The sequence below is a fragment of the Fragaria vesca genome, linkage group LG2 (assembly GCF_000184155.1).
Source record: "Fragaria vesca subsp. vesca linkage group LG2, FraVesHawaii_1.0, whole genome shotgun sequence".
In the NCBI taxonomy this organism is placed as follows: Eukaryota; Viridiplantae; Streptophyta; class Magnoliopsida; order Rosales; family Rosaceae; genus Fragaria; species Fragaria vesca.
This window is the reverse complement of record NC_020492.1, coordinates 19,945,015-19,963,844: the sequence shown is the minus strand read 5'-3', so window position 1 is coordinate 19,963,844 and position 18,830 is coordinate 19,945,015. Positions and strand designations below refer to the sequence as shown.

General features: G+C 36.1%; 3 protein-coding genes across 3 annotated transcripts; all 3 read right to left on the bottom strand.

The window, feature by feature from the left end:
* Positions 1-1,273: 1,273 nt before the first annotated feature.
* LOC101297218 (putative nucleosome assembly protein C364.06-like) lies at positions 1,274-3,752 on the bottom strand. The gene is made up of 11 exons (XM_004292713.1): positions 3,712-3,752; positions 3,472-3,637; positions 3,334-3,377; positions 3,049-3,208; positions 2,657-2,749; positions 2,478-2,565; positions 2,327-2,388; positions 2,038-2,225; positions 1,780-1,933; positions 1,652-1,695; positions 1,274-1,520 (listed from the first exon to the last, which is right to left on the bottom strand). The coding sequence occupies exons 1-11, from the start codon at positions 3,750-3,752 to the stop codon at positions 1,274-1,276; spliced, it is 1,287 nt and encodes a 428-aa protein (XP_004292761.1).
* Positions 3,740-4,811, bottom strand: LOC101296931. The gene is made up of 7 exons (XM_004292712.1): positions 4,790-4,811; positions 4,658-4,692; positions 4,479-4,559; positions 4,314-4,406; positions 4,111-4,227; positions 3,982-4,043; positions 3,740-3,890 (listed from the first exon to the last, which is right to left on the bottom strand). The coding sequence occupies exons 1-6, from the start codon at positions 4,809-4,811 to the stop codon at positions 4,008-4,010; spliced, it is 384 nt and encodes a 127-aa protein (XP_004292760.1). The 3' UTR covers positions 3,740-3,890; positions 3,982-4,007.
* A 7,972-nt stretch (positions 4,812-12,783) lies between these two features.
* LOC101314528 (nucleosome assembly protein 1-like 1-like) lies at positions 12,784-15,464 on the bottom strand. Its single transcript, XM_004290927.1, has 11 exons — positions 15,354-15,464; positions 15,098-15,263; positions 14,961-15,004; positions 14,676-14,835; positions 14,292-14,384; positions 14,126-14,198; positions 13,975-14,036; positions 13,693-13,880; positions 13,436-13,589; positions 13,308-13,351; positions 12,784-13,197 (listed from the first exon to the last, which is right to left on the bottom strand). The coding sequence occupies exons 1-11, from the start codon at positions 15,392-15,394 to the stop codon at positions 12,948-12,950; spliced, it is 1,275 nt and encodes a 424-aa protein (XP_004290975.1). The 5' UTR covers positions 15,395-15,464; the 3' UTR covers positions 12,784-12,947.
* Between the last annotated feature and the right edge of the window lie 3,366 nt (positions 15,465-18,830).

Genomic DNA, 18,830 nt, shown 5'->3' with positions numbered 1-18,830 from the left:
CCACAAATCGTTATCATCTTTTTAGTCGTCTGTATAATCAGATCAGTTAACAACAAATTTCTGTTTGATATCAGCCCGCAATTGAAGTGAAAGTTCGGCAGATGAAACGGAATATAATTTAGTAAGACTATTCATATCTATGTTTTCGTTTTTTCTTCTTCTAATTTTATGTATGGTATTTTAACAATTATGGATGATCTAATATATTACAATCCATCAGCCGTGCTACCATCTGTGCTACGGAACAATATAAACTCGAGAGGGAATTTATAGTAGACAAAGATAAAGTTGGTGTGATAAAAAAGCTCAGGAATGCGATTTATAATCGTATGATACAGGTGAGAATGAACTGATCACTTGAAGTTGACGCCATAAAATCTGTATACATGACAAATTTTATGATAGATCATAATGATTATTAGTGGCTTTTATATTATCATGATGAATTTTGCAGGAGGCAGCAGATGAACAGTTTATAGCTGCAGAGGAGACGGCAGCAGCTCAACAGTTTATAGAGGAGACGGTTGAAGCTGCACAGCGCGCAAAGCAGGCATCTGCAGCTGCAGTGGCCGCAAAGGAGGCGGTTACAGCTGCACAATTTGCAAAGGAGGCAGCTGAAGCTGCAGAGCTCGCAAAGGAGGCTGCTGAAAATGCAAAGCTCGCAAAGAGAACAGTGGAGACATATAAAAATGCAAAACTTGCAAGGGAGGCAGCTGCAGCTGCAAAAGTCGCAAAGAAGGCAGCTGCAGAAATGGCAAAGAAGGCAGCTGCAGCCGCAAAGCTTGCAGATGAAGAAGCAACTCCAGAGGAGCCAGTTGTAGAGGAAAGGCTTGGAAGGTTGTCACTGGACTAGAGTTTGTTGTCCGGAATGCTTCCTTTTTGTTAGCTGCAATTTTTTCTTTTTAATCTTTTGTTTTCTCTCTTTCTTGTTCAATGAAACCTAGTTGAACATCTTCAATTCTTCATCAATTTCTATTAATTGGAATCAATGATATGAAACTTTGATCATATGACATTAATTACTGTTTGTACCTACTCAGAACAATAAGCAACTCATGATCCCAAAATATGAAGCTAGCAGATTCACCAACCCTTGTACCAAAACATATGGGCACCTCAATACATTCTAAAACTGTCAAATAAGGAAATGTAATGTAGTCATGATACATATGGGCACCTCAAAACATTCTATAACTGCCAAGAAGCTACTAGCCATATTTCATGCATATTCTGGGTTTCAAAATCTTTAACTTTGTTCGGTTTCATCTTTGACTTAATAATAATTGTATCTTCTATTGTAATCATCAATGTATTCCTGGTCAGAGTCGTCTTCATCAGAGCCTAATCCATCGTCAAGGTCTTCGTAATCATCATCGCCATCTTCGTGATCATCATCATATTCTGCTTCAAATCCAAGGTACTGGTCTTCATCTGCGTCGTCTTGCAAGTCATCTCTTTCAATAGCCTCCCCTGTAAACCAAGAAACTGCATGGGGAATAATCTGATCTCGGATAATTGACCTACACAAAATCAATATCAGTAAAGTACTGAAAGTTAACAAGTATCCAACAATCAATAGCTGAATTAAGAAAGAAGTAAAACGATCATACACTTTAAGATAGTGAGCCAGATAACAAGATAATGAACTCACCCAATAAGAAAATCATGTTCCACCTGATCTGCGTGCTTAAAGGGCTGTTAAGAAAGAGAAGAAAATAAGACATTAGAGACAAGTCGAATTCTAAACTACAAGTTTCAGAGAATGCATAACCAGCTTACATCATCTACTATTTCAAGTGCACTAAAAAAAGAGAAGAAACTGTCACAATCTTCAGTTACAGTGATCGCCTTCGCATCCTCTAATCGTGACTTAGGTTTCTTCTTAATCGGAATTGTTGTCAAGCATCTTTCCGGATACCATTCAATCTCAGTCCTACAAAACAATAGGTGCCCGTCAAACTGTAGTCGATATATACAAGAAACCATGTCAACTTGACATCAGTACATGCCCTCGAAGAAGGTAGAAACCCAACTCACCCTTTTATATCTTTCACTAGGGATATATCATTCTCAACACTCATGAGGAATGTCTTGGTCAAGACAGGATTTCCAAAGAATGGATTGGCTTTAAAGTAGAAGTCAAGTTTGAAGCCCTCGGAGTCATCAATGGGGGAAGACTTGATGTTCGTAAGATATTTTAGAGGTTGTTCGTCACGATAAGTAATCTAAATTTTGAAGACAAGAGAGAAAACAAAGAAGGATTTAATACACAAGTCATAACTAAGTAAACATTGGAAATGAGAAACAGTATGCATCCAACACCTACCTCATTTTCTATATAGTCATTGTTCTGCAAAGCATTGAGCCAGAAGTAAGGCACCCCTTTTCCTGCCAAAATACACAATAGGACAATAAACAGTAATGAAATAATTAACAAAATGCTACAGTTTATAGATATAGAAGTATCAAAAATGTACCAAAGATATATGCTTCATCTTCATAATCACTACCAACTCCATCTGCTTCGGGATCATTTTTTTCTTCACCATTTATGATATCGTATCGCTGTGAATTGGAGTGACTAAACGTCATCTAACAGGAAAAATGATAGAGAGATGATACACAGATTGATACACTGTACAAATTGTCTATATACCTGTAGATACAAAAGTTCACATGATTTATGATATTTTTCTTGAATTGAGGCTCTGTTCTTGTCATACTCCGCTTTCAATGCATCATACTTTTCCTTCAAGTTGAGAAAGGATCAAGTGATGTCAACTGCAAACTTTTATAAAATGATCTTAGAATAATAATGGGGTGAATCGTCAAGAACTTAAGTGTGACTAAACACATCACAAGACCTATATCTGTTCAATAAAATGGATCAAATGAATAAAACAAAGTTGTTAAGCGAGTTGCTGATTACTAATTCGGAGTGCAACTGACAAAAATAAAGCATGGAAACATATCAAACTGAATAATACAATTTCCCATACAGCAATAACATACAACAACTACAAATCACAGAGCAAGGAAGAATAGTACCTGGATTGGTCTAAGACTTTCAACACATTCTCTGACATTTTTTCCTAGATTGTCAAGGAAATCGGAGTGCTGCGTAGATATTTTGAACTTGTCCTCCCGTGCAGCCTCTCCTGTAAACCGTGAAACCGCGCATGGGATGATATGATCTCGAATGGTCAACCTTCAATAGAATAAATACATCGACCAATAGCGAAGCTCAGAGAACCTGTCTATATTGAGACCTCAATCAAACTGTAACTAATAACAAAGTTCTGCCTATGGCTAAAACACAAGTTGTGAGCTCACCCCAAGAAAAGATCCATTTCCATATCGTATTTCAGATTTATGACCTGTTGGGAAAAACTAATTAAAGAAATTGCATGTGTATACACACAATCAAATAAGGAAACAAATCTAAAGATGACCATCTGACAACAAACTCACCTCAACAAGATCTTTCTTATCTTTCAGGTTCTTTGGGATGTTAGGTGGACTGAAAAAGCCGAAGAAGCTCTTAATAGTCATTGGCTCGGCTTTCTTTGATCCCTTCCCAGATTCCTTGTTGAGCTTATGTGTCAAGCATTTTCCCGGATACCATGTAATCTCTGTCCTACAAAGCACCAGGTGACAAAAAAAATAAAGACATGCCTTCCTTGTAACAAATGGATAAAACAAGATACTTACCCTATTGCGCATTCTATAAAGAATCCATCTTCATCAGTCATGTGATACGTCTTGGTCAAGACGGGGTTTTCGAAGAAGGGATTAGTGCTGAAATGGAATTCAAGCCTGAATCCTTTTTGTATCCTGGACCATTTGATGTCTGTAAGATGTTTGAGAGCTCCTTCATCTTGTTCTGTAATCTGATTCCAAGAGACAAGACAAAAACAACTGAGTTACAGCTACAAACTTTAAGGATGAGATACTTCATGAAAAACATTATGCAATAACAACCATGTCATATACGTCGTCACAGCCTTTCAGAGCATATGACCAGAAACTAGGCACCCCTTTCCCTGCAAAAACACATAATTAATAATCATAACAAATTCTTATAAGACATGACCAATGTAAAGGATGTACCTTTTTCCTTTTTTTGGTTTGGTTCACTGATGTAGCTCCTGCAGCATTTTCCTCTCGATCCACAACATCAGTAGTAATTCCAGTATTTTTGACCACACCATTCACAATATTGTATCTCTGCAAAATTTATTAAATAACTAATCCATATAGATGACATTCAATTGGCTATATCAATCTATTGGCAGTCAATTAAGAAGCCATACCTGGAGGTACAGAGGTTCACAAGAGTCCAGAAAGCTGGCTTCAAGTTTTGATCTCTCTTTGTGAAACCCTGCCTTTATTTCATCAAGGTCTCTCTGCATAGAGAAACAACAGTATGTCATGTTGAGTGAATGAAACAAATCAACTATAAACTACAAGCTCCATACCTGAATCTTTCTAAGGTTATCAATGCGCTCTCTGTTCTCCTTGTCAAGAGTCTCGAAGGCATAGGAGCGCCGACCGTAAAACTGACCAAGGAAAAATTAGATCAACAATAAAATTTGAAGAGCAACAGTTAAAACCGAAACAAGAGTCTCTTGGTTGCCGAGGAAAGTGAAGTACTAACCTTAAAGGAGTCTGGATTATTCTCTATCTTCCCAACTGTAGTCATAAATTAACCCAAAGCATTATCAAACAACTCGATCGAATTTCAGCATGAGAAACACATAAAAACAACAGTAAAAGAGGGATTCGTTACCATCAGAAGGCCCGCCGGACATGTTGACTGTATCCTTGACTGTTGGTGATACAAAGGGGGAGAGAGTATGCTGCTATCACCTCCCTCCTTTTCTTGTTCTATTTATAATTATCTTTTCTCTAGCTTAAAAGGAAAAATTGTTTTTACTAATCGCTTCCACAAACCTTACTTTACAAAAATTGAGAGTAAGAAGAGGGATTGATTAAAAATTTAAAACTAAAAACGTGATGGGTTTGATCGTATTATGTTTTTTTTTATAGTGATATTTCGATCATTTGGTGAAACGCCAATATCGATATCGACCAATGAGATAAGCGGGAGTTAAACTCCAATACAAGTCCAACGGTTAGTCAATCGGGAGCAAAACACCGATACAACTTAAAACCATAATAAAAAACTAAATTAAAAAAGAACTAATATCCAAAAAAGACTTATTGTAGGCTAGAAGGGAAGCACATCTGCTGTGCCCAAAAACCCTGTACCCACTATGTACCACGAATACTGCTGCAACACGTGTCCTCTCACTTAACAGAAAATTAACTGTGTTAAATCTATTACTTTTTATTATTTTGTATTATAAATTAAATTGACTGAGAAAAGTTTTTTATTGAATAAATCGCTTCATCTTCTGTTTCCCAAATCTACAATCAAACAAACCCAAAAAATAAAACCATCATCTATCCCCTTCCCTTAATTCTTTCTTCCTTTCCCATATAGGTGCTGAAAGTAGGGGTTGATTCATGGGGAGGAATGATTGAGGTGATCAAATCTTGTTTGGATTGTTTGGGTTTGATTTTCCATGCCGGAAACCTCCACCGCCCACCACCGTCTGCTCCGTTCAAATACTCCAGTCCACCACTCTTTCAAGCATCTCCTATGCCTTTTGTGTTTTGAGCCACCTCATTGCAATTTTCTTTCATCAATCTTACTAATCAGCCATAAGGATTTCTTGATAAACGATGATTGAAGCCTTCAAGTTTTTCTTATATATGAAAAAAGCGATCAGTTTTCCTTTTTTATGAAGATCATGATCCGAAGTTGTTATCGAGAAAAACCAGGACTCCAGGAGCGAGCCGCAACTAAAAAAAAACCCAGTACTTACAAATATTGATTTATCAATTTAGTTATAAATTACAAAAAATATGTGTTAACAGCGTTATATCTCTGTCAAGTGAGATGATAGGTGTCGCGGTAGTAGTCGTGGCACATAGTGGGCACAACTTTTTAGGCACAGCAGATTCGTATCCGGCTAGAAGCACCCATAGGTTTGATCATAATTAATTCGAGATTGACGGGAATCCATCAAATCCATAAGACTGGAAATCAGTTTATTAACTGGAAATTGATAATTTGATGGATACTCTTTTCGAAATCCATCAAACTGATTTCTTTTCGAAGTTTGTCAAATCAAGCTGATATCTTCAAGAAGAAAAATGATCTCGAATTAATTTCAAAAAGATATTGCACGACGGACATTGTGGAAGTATACTTTTGGAAAATTCTTTTGATCATTCTCTTCACCAACTTATAATGAGTTTCAAAAATCTCTTTTATAATCGCGCTTCACAATTCACACAACCCGCTGATCTCTTCAAGAACCCTAATGTCTCTCCCCTCCATCTCTCGGCCACAAATTTAGCAAGGAAATGTAACAATAGTCACCAAAAATCTCATCACCATAAATTTTAATTCAAGAACCTCTTAGATTCCAAATAGATAGAATAATTGCTCAAAATCTCTAAAGAGACTCCATCAAATTTGAGGTTGAGATCAGCGATGGAGGATCGGGTCCCGATTGCAGCCCTAAAAGGGCAGTTTTTTCTTCCAAGAAAACTCAGACGCAGAGCGAATTATTTTTGGGCATTCGAAGATCCTAAGAATGTACGTATCAACGGCTTTTCACTCTATTCATTCATCTATGCATTTAGTTACAAACTTACATTTAGATTAATCAATAACAATTATCTATTTCTTTCCAGCGCGCCATTGAGATGAAAGTTCGGAAGATGAAGCGGAATATAATCTAGTAAGACTACTCTACTCATCACCTTACTCATATATGTTCTTCATTTTTGTTCGGGAACTTCACAAAGTGGAATTAATAATCTAAACTGTTAACTTGCAGCCATGCCGATCTTTATGCTACGGATTTATACGACCACTATATTGAGTTTGCAGGAAAGTTAAAGTCGTTGCAGAGGATAACGGAGCAATTAGAAGCGGGCATACTTACACCACTCAAGCTCAGGAACGCGATTTATAATCGTATGTTAGAGGTGAGATCCTGCTTGACTGACTTATCATGAATATATCTGTGTATTCATGACAAGTTTTGAATTGCATCATTGTTCTTTACCTTCTGCTCTTGTTGGATTGTTTATTCTTGTCTGAGAGGTTCGTTTGGGTCTATATATACTTGATGGTATACAGAGTTGATGAGTACTGGACTACTGGCTAGTGACTTTAGTGAGGAAAGATTTCTGATGAATGGCTTGTATCTTTCTTTTATTAAAAAAAAAAAACAAAAAAACAAAAAAAAATGATGTGTACCATGTATCAAATAAATTTAAAATTAACTATGCAAGCTATAGAATTTTTTTATGAGTGGCTTTGAGGATTTCCGATTTACCTGATCATGATGATTAGGTTTTGTTTCATAATGAATTTTTGCAGGAGGCAGCAGATTCACAGTTTGTAGCTGCAGAGGAGGCAGCTGCAGCTCAACAGTTTATAGAGGAGACGGTTGAAGCTGCACAGCGCGCAAAGCAGGCGGCTACAGCTGCTGTGGCCACAAAGGAGGCGGTTACAGCTGCACAATTTGCAAAGGAGGCAGCTGAAGCTGCAGTGCTCGCAAAGGAGGCAGCTGAAAATGCAAAGCTCGCAAAGAGAACAGTGGAGACAAATAAAAATGCAAAACTTGCAAGGGAGGCAGCTGCAGCTACAAAAGTCGCAAAGAAGGCAGCTGCAAAAGTCTCAAAGAAGGCAGCTGCAGAAATGGCAAAGAAGGCAGCTGCAGCGGCACAGCTTGCAGATGATGAGGCAACTCCAGAAGCGCCAGTTGTAGAGGAGAAGGTTGGAAGGTTGCCATTGGAGAGCTGCAAAGGAGATGAATGACAATTTTTGTGCGGAAGGTCCTGGAGTTTGTTTTTTGGAATGCGCCCTTTTTGTTAGCTGCTATTTTTTTCTTTCTAGTCTTTTGCTTTCTCTCTTTCTTGTTCAATGAAATCTCAGTTGAACTCTATCTTCATCAATTTGTATTGCAATTAATGATAATGAAACTTTGATCATATGACATGATTACATAAATTACAGTTTGTAGCTACTGAGAACAATAAGCAACTCATGATCCCGAAATATGAAGCTAAAGTTAGAATTTGAGCTTCTACTTTGTATTTTGAACAAAATATGATCAAGATCAATTTGCTGTAGCAAATGAGGCAGAAGAAAACTCAGTTGAACTTTGAAGCAAAACTTTGTAGCTTCTATTTCTTACTTCTGGAATTCTTAAGGATTACACAACAAACTTACCCTTATATAGGGTGCAATATAACCTACAAAATATCTTAGAAACACCTAATTAACTAGATTATAATTGTACTTTACATACAACAAAATATCTAGAGATTAGGTGAGGAGAAAACAGTAAACCAAGTGGGAGAAAATATCTCACTGCAGTGAGTCACTACAGTACTTCAGCTTCCCTGCAGCTAAGTATTTCCTGCTACTTCCTAGTATGTTGACTAAGGAAAACATTAACTTCAACACTCCCTCTTAATGCTTTGCTTATGCACTCCTAGCAGGCCTCTAAGGTATTCAAACCTCTCTCTTGGTAGAGCTTTGGTGAAGATGTCTGCAACTTGGTCATCTGTATTACAGTACACCAGATCAATCTCATTCTCCTCAACTGCATCTCTGATGTAGTGAAACTTCAAGACAATATGTTTTGCCCTACTGTGATATACAGGGTTCTTGCTCATGGCAATTACAGACTTGTTATCATTGAGAATAGTTGTTGCAGATGTTTGCTTCTCACCAAAGTCTTCAATGAATCTTTTGAGCAATTTGAAGTGGCTATTGATGCAGATACATACTTTGCTTCAGCTGTAGACAAGGCTACTGATTTTTACTTCTTTGAAGCCCAGGAGAATACACTAGTTCCAAGTGTAAAAGTATATCCAGATGTGCTTTTTAAATCATCAACACTTCCTCCCCAATCACTATCACAAAAGCCAAAGAGTTTTGGTTCCACATTCCTCTCATACAGAATTCCAAAGTCCATTGTACCTTGAATGTATCTAAGGATTCTCCTTGCAGCTCCATAGTGAATCTTGGTAGGATTGTGCATAAATCTGGACATCAAACTTGCAGCATACATGATATCAGGTCTTGTTGCTGTCAAGTAAAGCAAACTTCCCACTAAACTTCTGTATAAACTCTCATCAACTTTACCACTTCCATCTTCTTTTGAAAATTTTTCATTGACAACTAGAGGTGTTGCAACAGCATTGCAACCAAGCATTTTGAACTTCTCTAGAATTGTCTTTGCATATTTCTTCTGAGTAATGAAGATTCCCTCCGTTGCTTGAACAATTACAATTCCTAGAATATAATGCAAGATTCCCAAATCACTCATTTCATATTTCCTCATCATATCAGACTTGAAATTTGAAATCATCTTTTCACAATTTCCAATAAATACCAAATCATCAACATATAAGGAGACAATAAATATGCTTGATTTACCTTCAGTTTTGGTGTAGAGAGCAGGTTCATTTTCACTCATTTGAAACCCTCTTTCTGTGAAATAGGAATCGATCTCACCGTACTAAGCTCTTGGGGCTTGTTTCAAACCATAAAGAAGCCTTCAGCTTATAAACTTTCTGCTCTTTACCCTTGATAATGAAACCTTGTGGTTGCTCCACAAATACCTCTTCTTTCAACACTCCATTTAGAAACGCCGATTTAACATCTAGCTGGTGCAAAAACAAACCTTTTTGTGCTGCAATGGAAATCAGACCTCTGATTGTCTCATGTCTTGCAACTTGTGCAAAAGTTTCATTGAAATCAACTCCAGGTATCTGTGAATACCCTTTTGCCACCAATCTTGCTTTGTTTCTTTACGCAGAACCATCTGCATTTAGCTTGGTTTTGTAAATCCACTTCAAACCAATGACATCCTTGTTGTCTAGTTTATCAACAAGCTCCCATGTGTTGTTTTTCACAATCACATCAATTTCCTCTTTCATTGCAGTCCGCCAGTCATCTACTTTCACAGCTTCTTCAAATCTTTCAAGCTCAAATAAGCATGCATTACAGCTTTCATACACTTTATTCAAGCTTCTCATCCTTATTTGTGTTGAGCTTGGTGTAGATTGAGCATTTGAATGTGCTGGTGAGGGTTGTTCAAGACTGTGAGGTGGAGTTTGTTGCGGTGGATTAAGTTCTAACTCTTCTGGAACATCTTCATCTTGAACAACATTATCTGGCACACATTGTTGCAGGAATGAACCTTGATTCCAATCCCAAGATGCATTCTCACTGAAGAGAACATCTTTGCAGATAACAATTTTCTTCTTTTTCAGATTATATGCACAAAAATCAATATATGCACAAAAATCTCCAAACTCATTTGATGTGTATTCACCACCTCTATCTGATCTAAGCTTCTTGATTTTGAGATCAGATTATCTCTACCATAGCTTGAAACTTCTTGAACACAATGAACACATCAGATTTTTGCCTCAGAAAATAAACCCAAGTCATTCTTGAACAATAATCAATGAATGTAAGGAAATATCTGTTACCTCCCCTAATAATTGTTTTCATAGGACCACAGACATCAGAATGGACCAACTCTAGTGGTGTTTTTGCTCTCCATGCCTTCCCTTTTGGAAATAAGATAATATGCTGCTTTCCAAGTGCACATCCTTCACACACTTCAGTAACTTCTTTAATTTTTGGCAATCCTTGCACCATTTCATTCTGATGCTGCAGCTTCAGACTTTGAAAATTCAAATGCATGTCCAAGCCTTTGATGCCAGAGCCAAGGATCTTCCTGCATCTCCATTTTTCTTGCATTCTCAGTTGCATACATGAGAGTCAGAGGAAAACTTATGCTCCTCTTCATTTCAACTTCCACCATTAGCTTCTTGCTATTCCCTCTCTCAAAGATTTTGCAAGTGTCATCACCAAAATGCAGGTGATATTTGTGCTCAACGAGTTGTCCAACACTCTGCAAATTTGAATCAAGATTTGGAACAAGCATTACATCTCTGATGAACATTTTTCCATTTTTGGTTTCAACAACAACACTTCCTTTGCCTTTTGTATCCACCAACATTCTATTTGCCATCTTCACCGTTGTAATGCTGTTGTAGTCAATGTCATAGATAAGGTTGGCATTTGCAGTCATATGATTACTGCAAGCACTATCAACAAGTCATACATTCTCATTCACCGCAGTGGTTGCATCATAAGTGACACAGAACATACTAGTATCACTTTGTTCTTCACTACAGCTAGCCAGTTTATTTCCCTTGTAGTCACAATCCTTCTTGACATGACCAAACTTGTTACAATTGAACATTTTCGTTTCCCCTTAAACCAACATTCACTTATATGCATCCTATCACAGATTGAACACTTCGAATAATTTGAACTACTGCTTCCTTCATTTTTTCTTTTTCCTGACTGATCTGATCTACCCTCCCACTTCTTGCCTTTGCCTTTCCAATTCTTTTTCTTTTTGGAATTTGAACTAGATGGCTCACTATTTGTGTTTAGGCTTAGTGTTTGAAAGGCTTTTTTTGCTGGTTCATCATGACTCATCAACCTCTGATCAAAAGCCTTAAGTGTCCCCATTAAATCTTGCACACCAAGAGTGTCTATATCCTTAGTCTCCTCTATAATACTTGTTATAGCATCATACTTCCTATTCAAACTCATAAGGATCTTCTGTACTACTCTCTTTTCAAGTATATGTTTTCATTTGGTTAACTAAATCAGTCAATCTAGTGCAATAATCACTTAACAGCTCAGTTTCATTCATTCTAGTATATTCAAAATCTCTCCTTAAAGATTGAACTTTAACATGCAGCTCTCACATTATCTGAGCCTTTGAACTCCACCTTTAGAACATCCCAAGCTCCTTTGGCTGTTCTCTCATTTGCAATTCTTGGAAAGATAGCATCTGTGACTGCGGTTTGCAAAATACCAAGAGCTTTTGCATCTTTCTTGATATTTTCCTTCAACTCAGTCCTTTGAGCATTTGTCATCCCTTCAACTGCTGGAATTATATAGCCTTCATTCACATAGCTCAATAAATCACGTGATATGAACATGGTTTCCATCTTAATAATCTAGAAATCAAAGTTCTCTCCTGAGAAGATAGGAACTCTAACCTCTAAACTATTTTCTGATGTAGTCATTGTAGTAGCAGAAAACTATTTGTTTTTTTTTTTTGATCCAACAGATGGTACATACCCTAGTTGATATTGATCAACAGGGCTCTGATACCATGTTAGAATTTGAGCCTCTATTTTGTATTTTGAACAAAATATGATCAAGATCAATTTGCTGTAGCAAATGAGGAAGAAGAAAACTCAGTTGAACTTTGAAGCAAAACTTTGCAGCTTCTATTTCTTACTTCTGGACTTCTTAAGGATTACATAACAAATTACCCTTATATAGGGTGCAATATAACCTATAAAATATCTTAGAAACATCTAAACTAGATTATAATTGTACTTTACATACAATAAATTCTCTATATTAGGTGAGGAGAAAACGGTAAACTAAGTGGGAGAAAATATCTCACTGCAGTGAGTCACTGTAGTACTTCAGCTTCCCTGTAGCTAAATATTTCTTGCTGCTTCCTAATATGTTCACTAAGGAAAGCATTAACTTCAACAGCTAACAGATACACCAACCCTTACCTTATTCTTATGGGCACCTCAAAACATTCTTAAGCTGCCAAATAGGGAGATGTAAAAGGTATTAATGTAATGTAGTCATGAACTCATGATATATATGTGGGCATCTCAAAACATTCTTAAACTGCCAACAAGCTACTAGCTTGTCTTGCCATATACTAAAATACCAAACATGCTCACTCTGGGTTTCGAAATCTTTAACTTTGTTCGGTTTCATCTATGATGACTTAATAATAATTGTATGTTCTATTGTAATTATCAATGTATTCTTCATCAGAGTCGTCTCCATCAGAGCCTAATCCATGGTCAAGGTCTTCGTACTCATCATCGCCATCTTCGTTATCATCATAATATTCTGCTTCAAATCCAAGGTACTGGTCTTGGTCTTCATCGTCTTGTAAGTCATCTCTGTTCTCAATAGCCTCCCCTGTAAACCAAGAAACTGCATGGGGAATAATCTGATCTCGGATAATTAACCTACACAAAATCAATGTCAAAAATGTACTCAAAGTTAACAAGTATCCAACAATCAATAGCTGAATTAAGAAAGAAGTAAAAGATCATACGCTTTAGGACAATGAACTCACCCAATATGAAAATCATGTTCCGCCTGACGTGAACGCTTGAAGTTCTGCTAAGAAAGAGAAGCATATAAGACACTAGAGAAAAGTCGAATTCTAAACTACAAGTTTAAGACAATATATAACCAGCTTACATCATCTACCACTTCAAGTGCACCAAAAAGAGAGAAGAAACTGTCACAATCTTCAGTTACAGTGATCGATTTCGCATCCTCTGATTGTGTCTCAGGTTTCTTCTTAATAGGTATCGTTGTCAAGCATCTTGCCGGATACCATTCAATCTCAGTCCTATAAAACAATACGTGCCCGTCAAACTGTAGGCAATATATACAAACCATGTTAACTGTACATCAATACATGCCTTTGCATAAGGTAGAAAAACCCAACTCACCCTTTTATATCTTTCACTAGGGATATATCATTCTCAACACTCATGAGGAATGTCTTGGTCAAGACAGAATTTTCAAAGAAGGGATTGGCTTTAAAGCAGAAGTCAAGTTTGAAGCCCTCGGAGTCATCAATGGGGGAAGACTTGATGTCTTTAAGATACTTTAGAGCTTGTTCATCACGATAAGTAATCTAAATTTTGAAGACAAGAGAGAAAACAAAGAAGGATTCAATTCACAAGTAAGTAAACAATGGAAATGAGAAACAGTATGCATCCAACACCTACCTCATTTTCTATGTAGTCATTGTTTTGCAAAGCATTGAGCCAGAAGTAAGGCACCCCTTTCCCTGCCAAAATACATAACAGGACAATAAACAGTCATGAAATAATTAACAAAATGGTAAAGTTTATAGATATACAAGTATCAAAAACGTACCATATATATATGCTTCATCTTCATAATCACTGCCAACTCCATCTGCTTCAGGATCATTTACGATATTGTGTCGCTGTGAAGTGGAGTGACAATTATCGTCATCTAACAGAAAAAATGATGGAGAGATGATACACAGATTGATACATTGTACAAATTGTCTATATACCTGTAGATACAAATGTTCACATGATTGAAGATATTTTGCTTGAACTGATGCTGTATTCTCGTCAAATTCTGCTGTCAATGCATCAAGTTTTTCCTTCAAGTTGAGAAAGCATCAAGTTATGTACATCAAATGCAAACTTTTATAAAATGATCATAGAATAATAATGGGGCGAATCGTCAAGAACTTGCAGTAAACACATCACAAGAACTATATCTGTTTAATAAAATGGATCAAATGAATAAAACAAAGTTGTTAAGCAAGTTGTTGATTACTAATTTGGAGTGCAATCTCAACTGAAAATAATAAAGCGTGGAAACATATCAAATTGAATAATACAATATCCCATACAACAACTATAAATTTCAGAGCAATGGAAAATAGTACCTGGATTAGTCTAAGACTTTCAACACATTTTCTGGCATTTTTTCCTAGATTGTCAAGGAAATTGGAGTGCTGCGCAGATATTTTGGTCTTATCCTCCAGTGCAGCCTTTCCTGTAAACTGTGTAACGGCGCATGGGATGATCTGATCTCGAATGGTCAACCTACATGAGAATAAATACATCGACCAAAAGCGAAGTTCAGAGAATCTATCTGTATTGAGATCTCAATCATTACCGTAACTAATACAAAGTTCTGCCTATGGCTAAAGCACAAGTTATGAGCTCACCCCAAGCAAAAATCCATTTCCATATCGTATTTCTGATTTATGACCTGTTGGGGAAAACAAATTAAAAGAAAATTCATGTGTATACACAATCAAATAAGGAAGCAAATATAAAGATGACCTTCTGACAACAAACTCACCTCAACAAGATTTTTCTCATCTTTCAGGTTCTTTGGGATGTTAGGTGGACTGAAAAAGCCAAAGAAGCTCTCAATAGTCATTGGTTCGACTTTCTTTGATCCCTTCCCAGATTCCTTGGCGAGCTTATGTGTCAAGCATTTTCCCGGACGCCATTTAATCTCTGTCCTACAAAGCATCAGGTGCCAAAGAAAATACAGTCAAGTAAATACAAACACCTGCCTTCCTTGTAACAGATGGATAAAACAAGAAACTTACCCTATTGCGCATTCTATAAAGAATCCATCTTCATCAGTCATGTGATACGTCTTGGTCAAGACAGGGTTTTCAAAGAAGGGATTAGTGCTGAAATGGAATTCAAGCCTGAATCCTTTTTGTATCTTGGACCACTTAATGTCCGTAAGATGTTTGAGAGCTCCTTCATCTTGTTCCTTAATCTGATTCCAAGAGACAAGATGTAAACAACTGAGTTACAACTACAAACATTAAGGATTTAAGGATGGGATACATGGTTAAAAACGTTATGCGATAACAACCTCATCATATACGTCGTCACATCCTTTCAGAGCATATAACCAGAAACTAGGCACCCCTTCTCCTGCAGAAACACATAATAATTGTGACAAACTCTTTATTGTAAGACATAACTAAGGTCAAGGATAATATGTACCTTCTTTCTGTTTTTTGGTCTGGTTCATTGATGTAGCTCGTGCAGCAGCATTAGTAGTGATTCCAGCTTCTTCAACCACGCCATTCACAATATTGTATCTCTGCAAGATTCATTAAATAACTAATCTATATACATGACATTCAATAGATTGATATTGGCAGTCAATTAAGAACGCATACCTGGAGGTACAGAGGTTCACAAGACTCCAGAAAGCTGGCTTCAAGATTTGCTCTCTCATTGTGAAACCCCGCCTTTATAACATCAAGGTCTCTCTGCAAGATACAGAACCCGTGAAATAACAAAGTGATGTTGAGTGAATGAAACAAATCAACTGTAAAATACAAGCTCCATATATACCTGAATCTTTCTAAGTTTATCGATGCGCTCTCTGTTCTCTTCGTCCAGAGTCTCCAAGACATAGGAGCGCCGACCGTCAAACTGTCCACGGAAAAATTAGATCAACAGTAAAATTTAGAGAGCAACAGTTAAAACTGGAACAAGAGTCTCTTGGTTGCTAAGAAAAGTGAAATACTAACCTTAAAGTATCCTGGATTGTTCTCTACCTTCCCACCTGTAGGCATAAACCCAGAGCATTATCAAACAACTAGATCGAATTTCAGCATGAGAAACACATAAAAACAGTAAATGAGGGATTCGTTACCATTAGAAGACCCGCCGGACATGTTGACTGTAGCCATGACTGTTGGTGACTCGAGGTAAAGGATCAAAACCCTGGAAGTGATATAAAAGGGAGAGAGAGAGTACGCTGCTATTACCTTCCCTCTTTTTCTCGTTCTATTTAAAGTAAAAATTTGTCCCCAAATTTGTTTTTCCTAATCGCCTCCGGCCCTCCGCAAACCCTCCGCAAACCCTACTTTCCAAAAACGTGAGCAAAATAGATTTTCAATAGTATGTTAGAAATAATTTCACTCCCTATTTTCTGATTCACACTCCCACATTTTTTTTTTTGGGTAAAATTTTCACAAAAAGATAAAACACATGTCACTAAAAATAAAATTTAAATTACCAAAAAATAAAAATGAGAGTATGGATTGAAAAATTAGGAGTGTAAATTTCAGTTCGCTACTTTTACCCTGCGTTTGGATGAGAGTTTTCTTAATTCTTGAGTAATTATGAAATAATAGAATTTAAATATCTATCAATTGAAATTCCGTTAATTGTAATTTTCATTGTTTGGTTAAGTATTTTTGGGATTTGAAATGTGTGATAGATTAAGAAAGTTTAAAATAAATATAAAAAATAAAATTTTAAAAAGCCTTGTTCTGGAAATAAAAATTGAATCCCGCAATAGAATTTGTAAATAACATTTATTTTTGGTGGAATTCAAGTGAGGAATTTAGTCAATGAATTCCTTTGTTTTCAATTCCAATCAAAATTTAAAATTCTCTATATAATAATGCCAAATTAGAGAATTGGCTTCTCAGAATTATAAAATCTTTACTTTCAATTAAATTACAGAGAATTTCTCCGTATCTAAACACAATGTTTATAGTCTCAAACTTCCTATCAAAGAAGAAAAAATAAATATTTTTTAATAGTGGGATTCTACTGTGCCAATCAACTCTCATTATTATTAACTATTTTAAATTGGTGTAAAAGCATTGAGCAACGGTCGCGAGAAATTGAAATTGAGAGAGAAAGCGATCAAATCCATCAAATTATGATTAAATTATGGAATTAATTAATTCGAGATTGACGGCAATCCATCAAATCCATAGGACTGGAAATCAGTTTGTGAACTGGATTTTTTTTTTTAAATCTATCAAAATAATTTTATTTTATTTTAATCAAGAAGATTATTTCCGTTTAAAAACCTTAATTATTATCTTTTCGAAACTTGTCGAATCAACTTGTTCTCTTCAAGAAGAAAAATGATCTCGAATTAATTTCAAAAAGATATTGCACGATGGACATCAGTGTGGAAGTATATACTTATGGAAACTTCTTTTGATTTTTCTCTTCAGCAACTTATGAGTTTCAAAATTAAGAAATTTTAAATACACACCCTTAATATCTTAATACACACCTTTATTATTTTATGTTTCTATTGAGATTTTTATAGGTAAGTTAAATGACCAAAACATACATCTATTATTAAAAAAAAAAAAAATAGCTCTAGAAGTATTCTTTTTTCAACGTCTTCTACCCTAAAATCGTCGAAAGCATGTCTTCTCCCCTAACCCAACTCTTCTCCACAATTCATTTGAGTTGTTTTTTTTTTTTTTTGTATCTGTATCAGCTTTAGTTTGATCTTGCATATCATATTGTCAAGTGCTGCATTTTATCATGACATGTTTTATCGAATAACTAGCTATCTATGTTCAATATCTACTGTACTTCTACAGTTCTACTAGCTTGTGAATTTTGAAAACTTGTATTGGTGATTTGGAGTTGGGATATAACAATAATCATTTGATTATAAATTGAATGATGATAACAAAAAATTTCTAGCAAAAATTAGACGAAATAATATGTAAAAAGAGGTACCAAATGGTAAATATACATTAATTATATTAAATAATAGAATATTTCATAAATTAAGGGCATTTTAGGCAGTTTGGGATGTGTATTAAGTATAATACTGAAATGAAAAACTTGATAGGTGGTGTATTAAGTAAGGGGTGTGTATTAAGATATTAGGGGTGTGTATTTAAAATTTCTCAAAAAAGAAATGTGTATCTAGCATTTAGAGACGTGTTAATAAAATTTCTCTTGTTTTTATTTGTTTCAATTGGCTCATTAAGAGAAATTAGGTTCGTTCATAATTTAGCGAATTTCTTGATTGTTGGTTTTATTATAGTAGAGATATGACAAAAAAGTTGGGAGGTTGGTTGAGACCGCCCTAATATGGAATCCCTATGCCTAGTGTTCGAGTCTCAATTTCTACCTATTTGTGACCAGCGTATGCCTGTACCTAGAGATTAGTCTGTCTGTACCCGGGAACCTTGGTCCAAACTCCAGACACTCTTTGGGTCGATCCCGAACCAGCCAACCTAGACCTGGCCCAATAGTTCAATTAGGAACGACCCATAACTGAGGAAAAA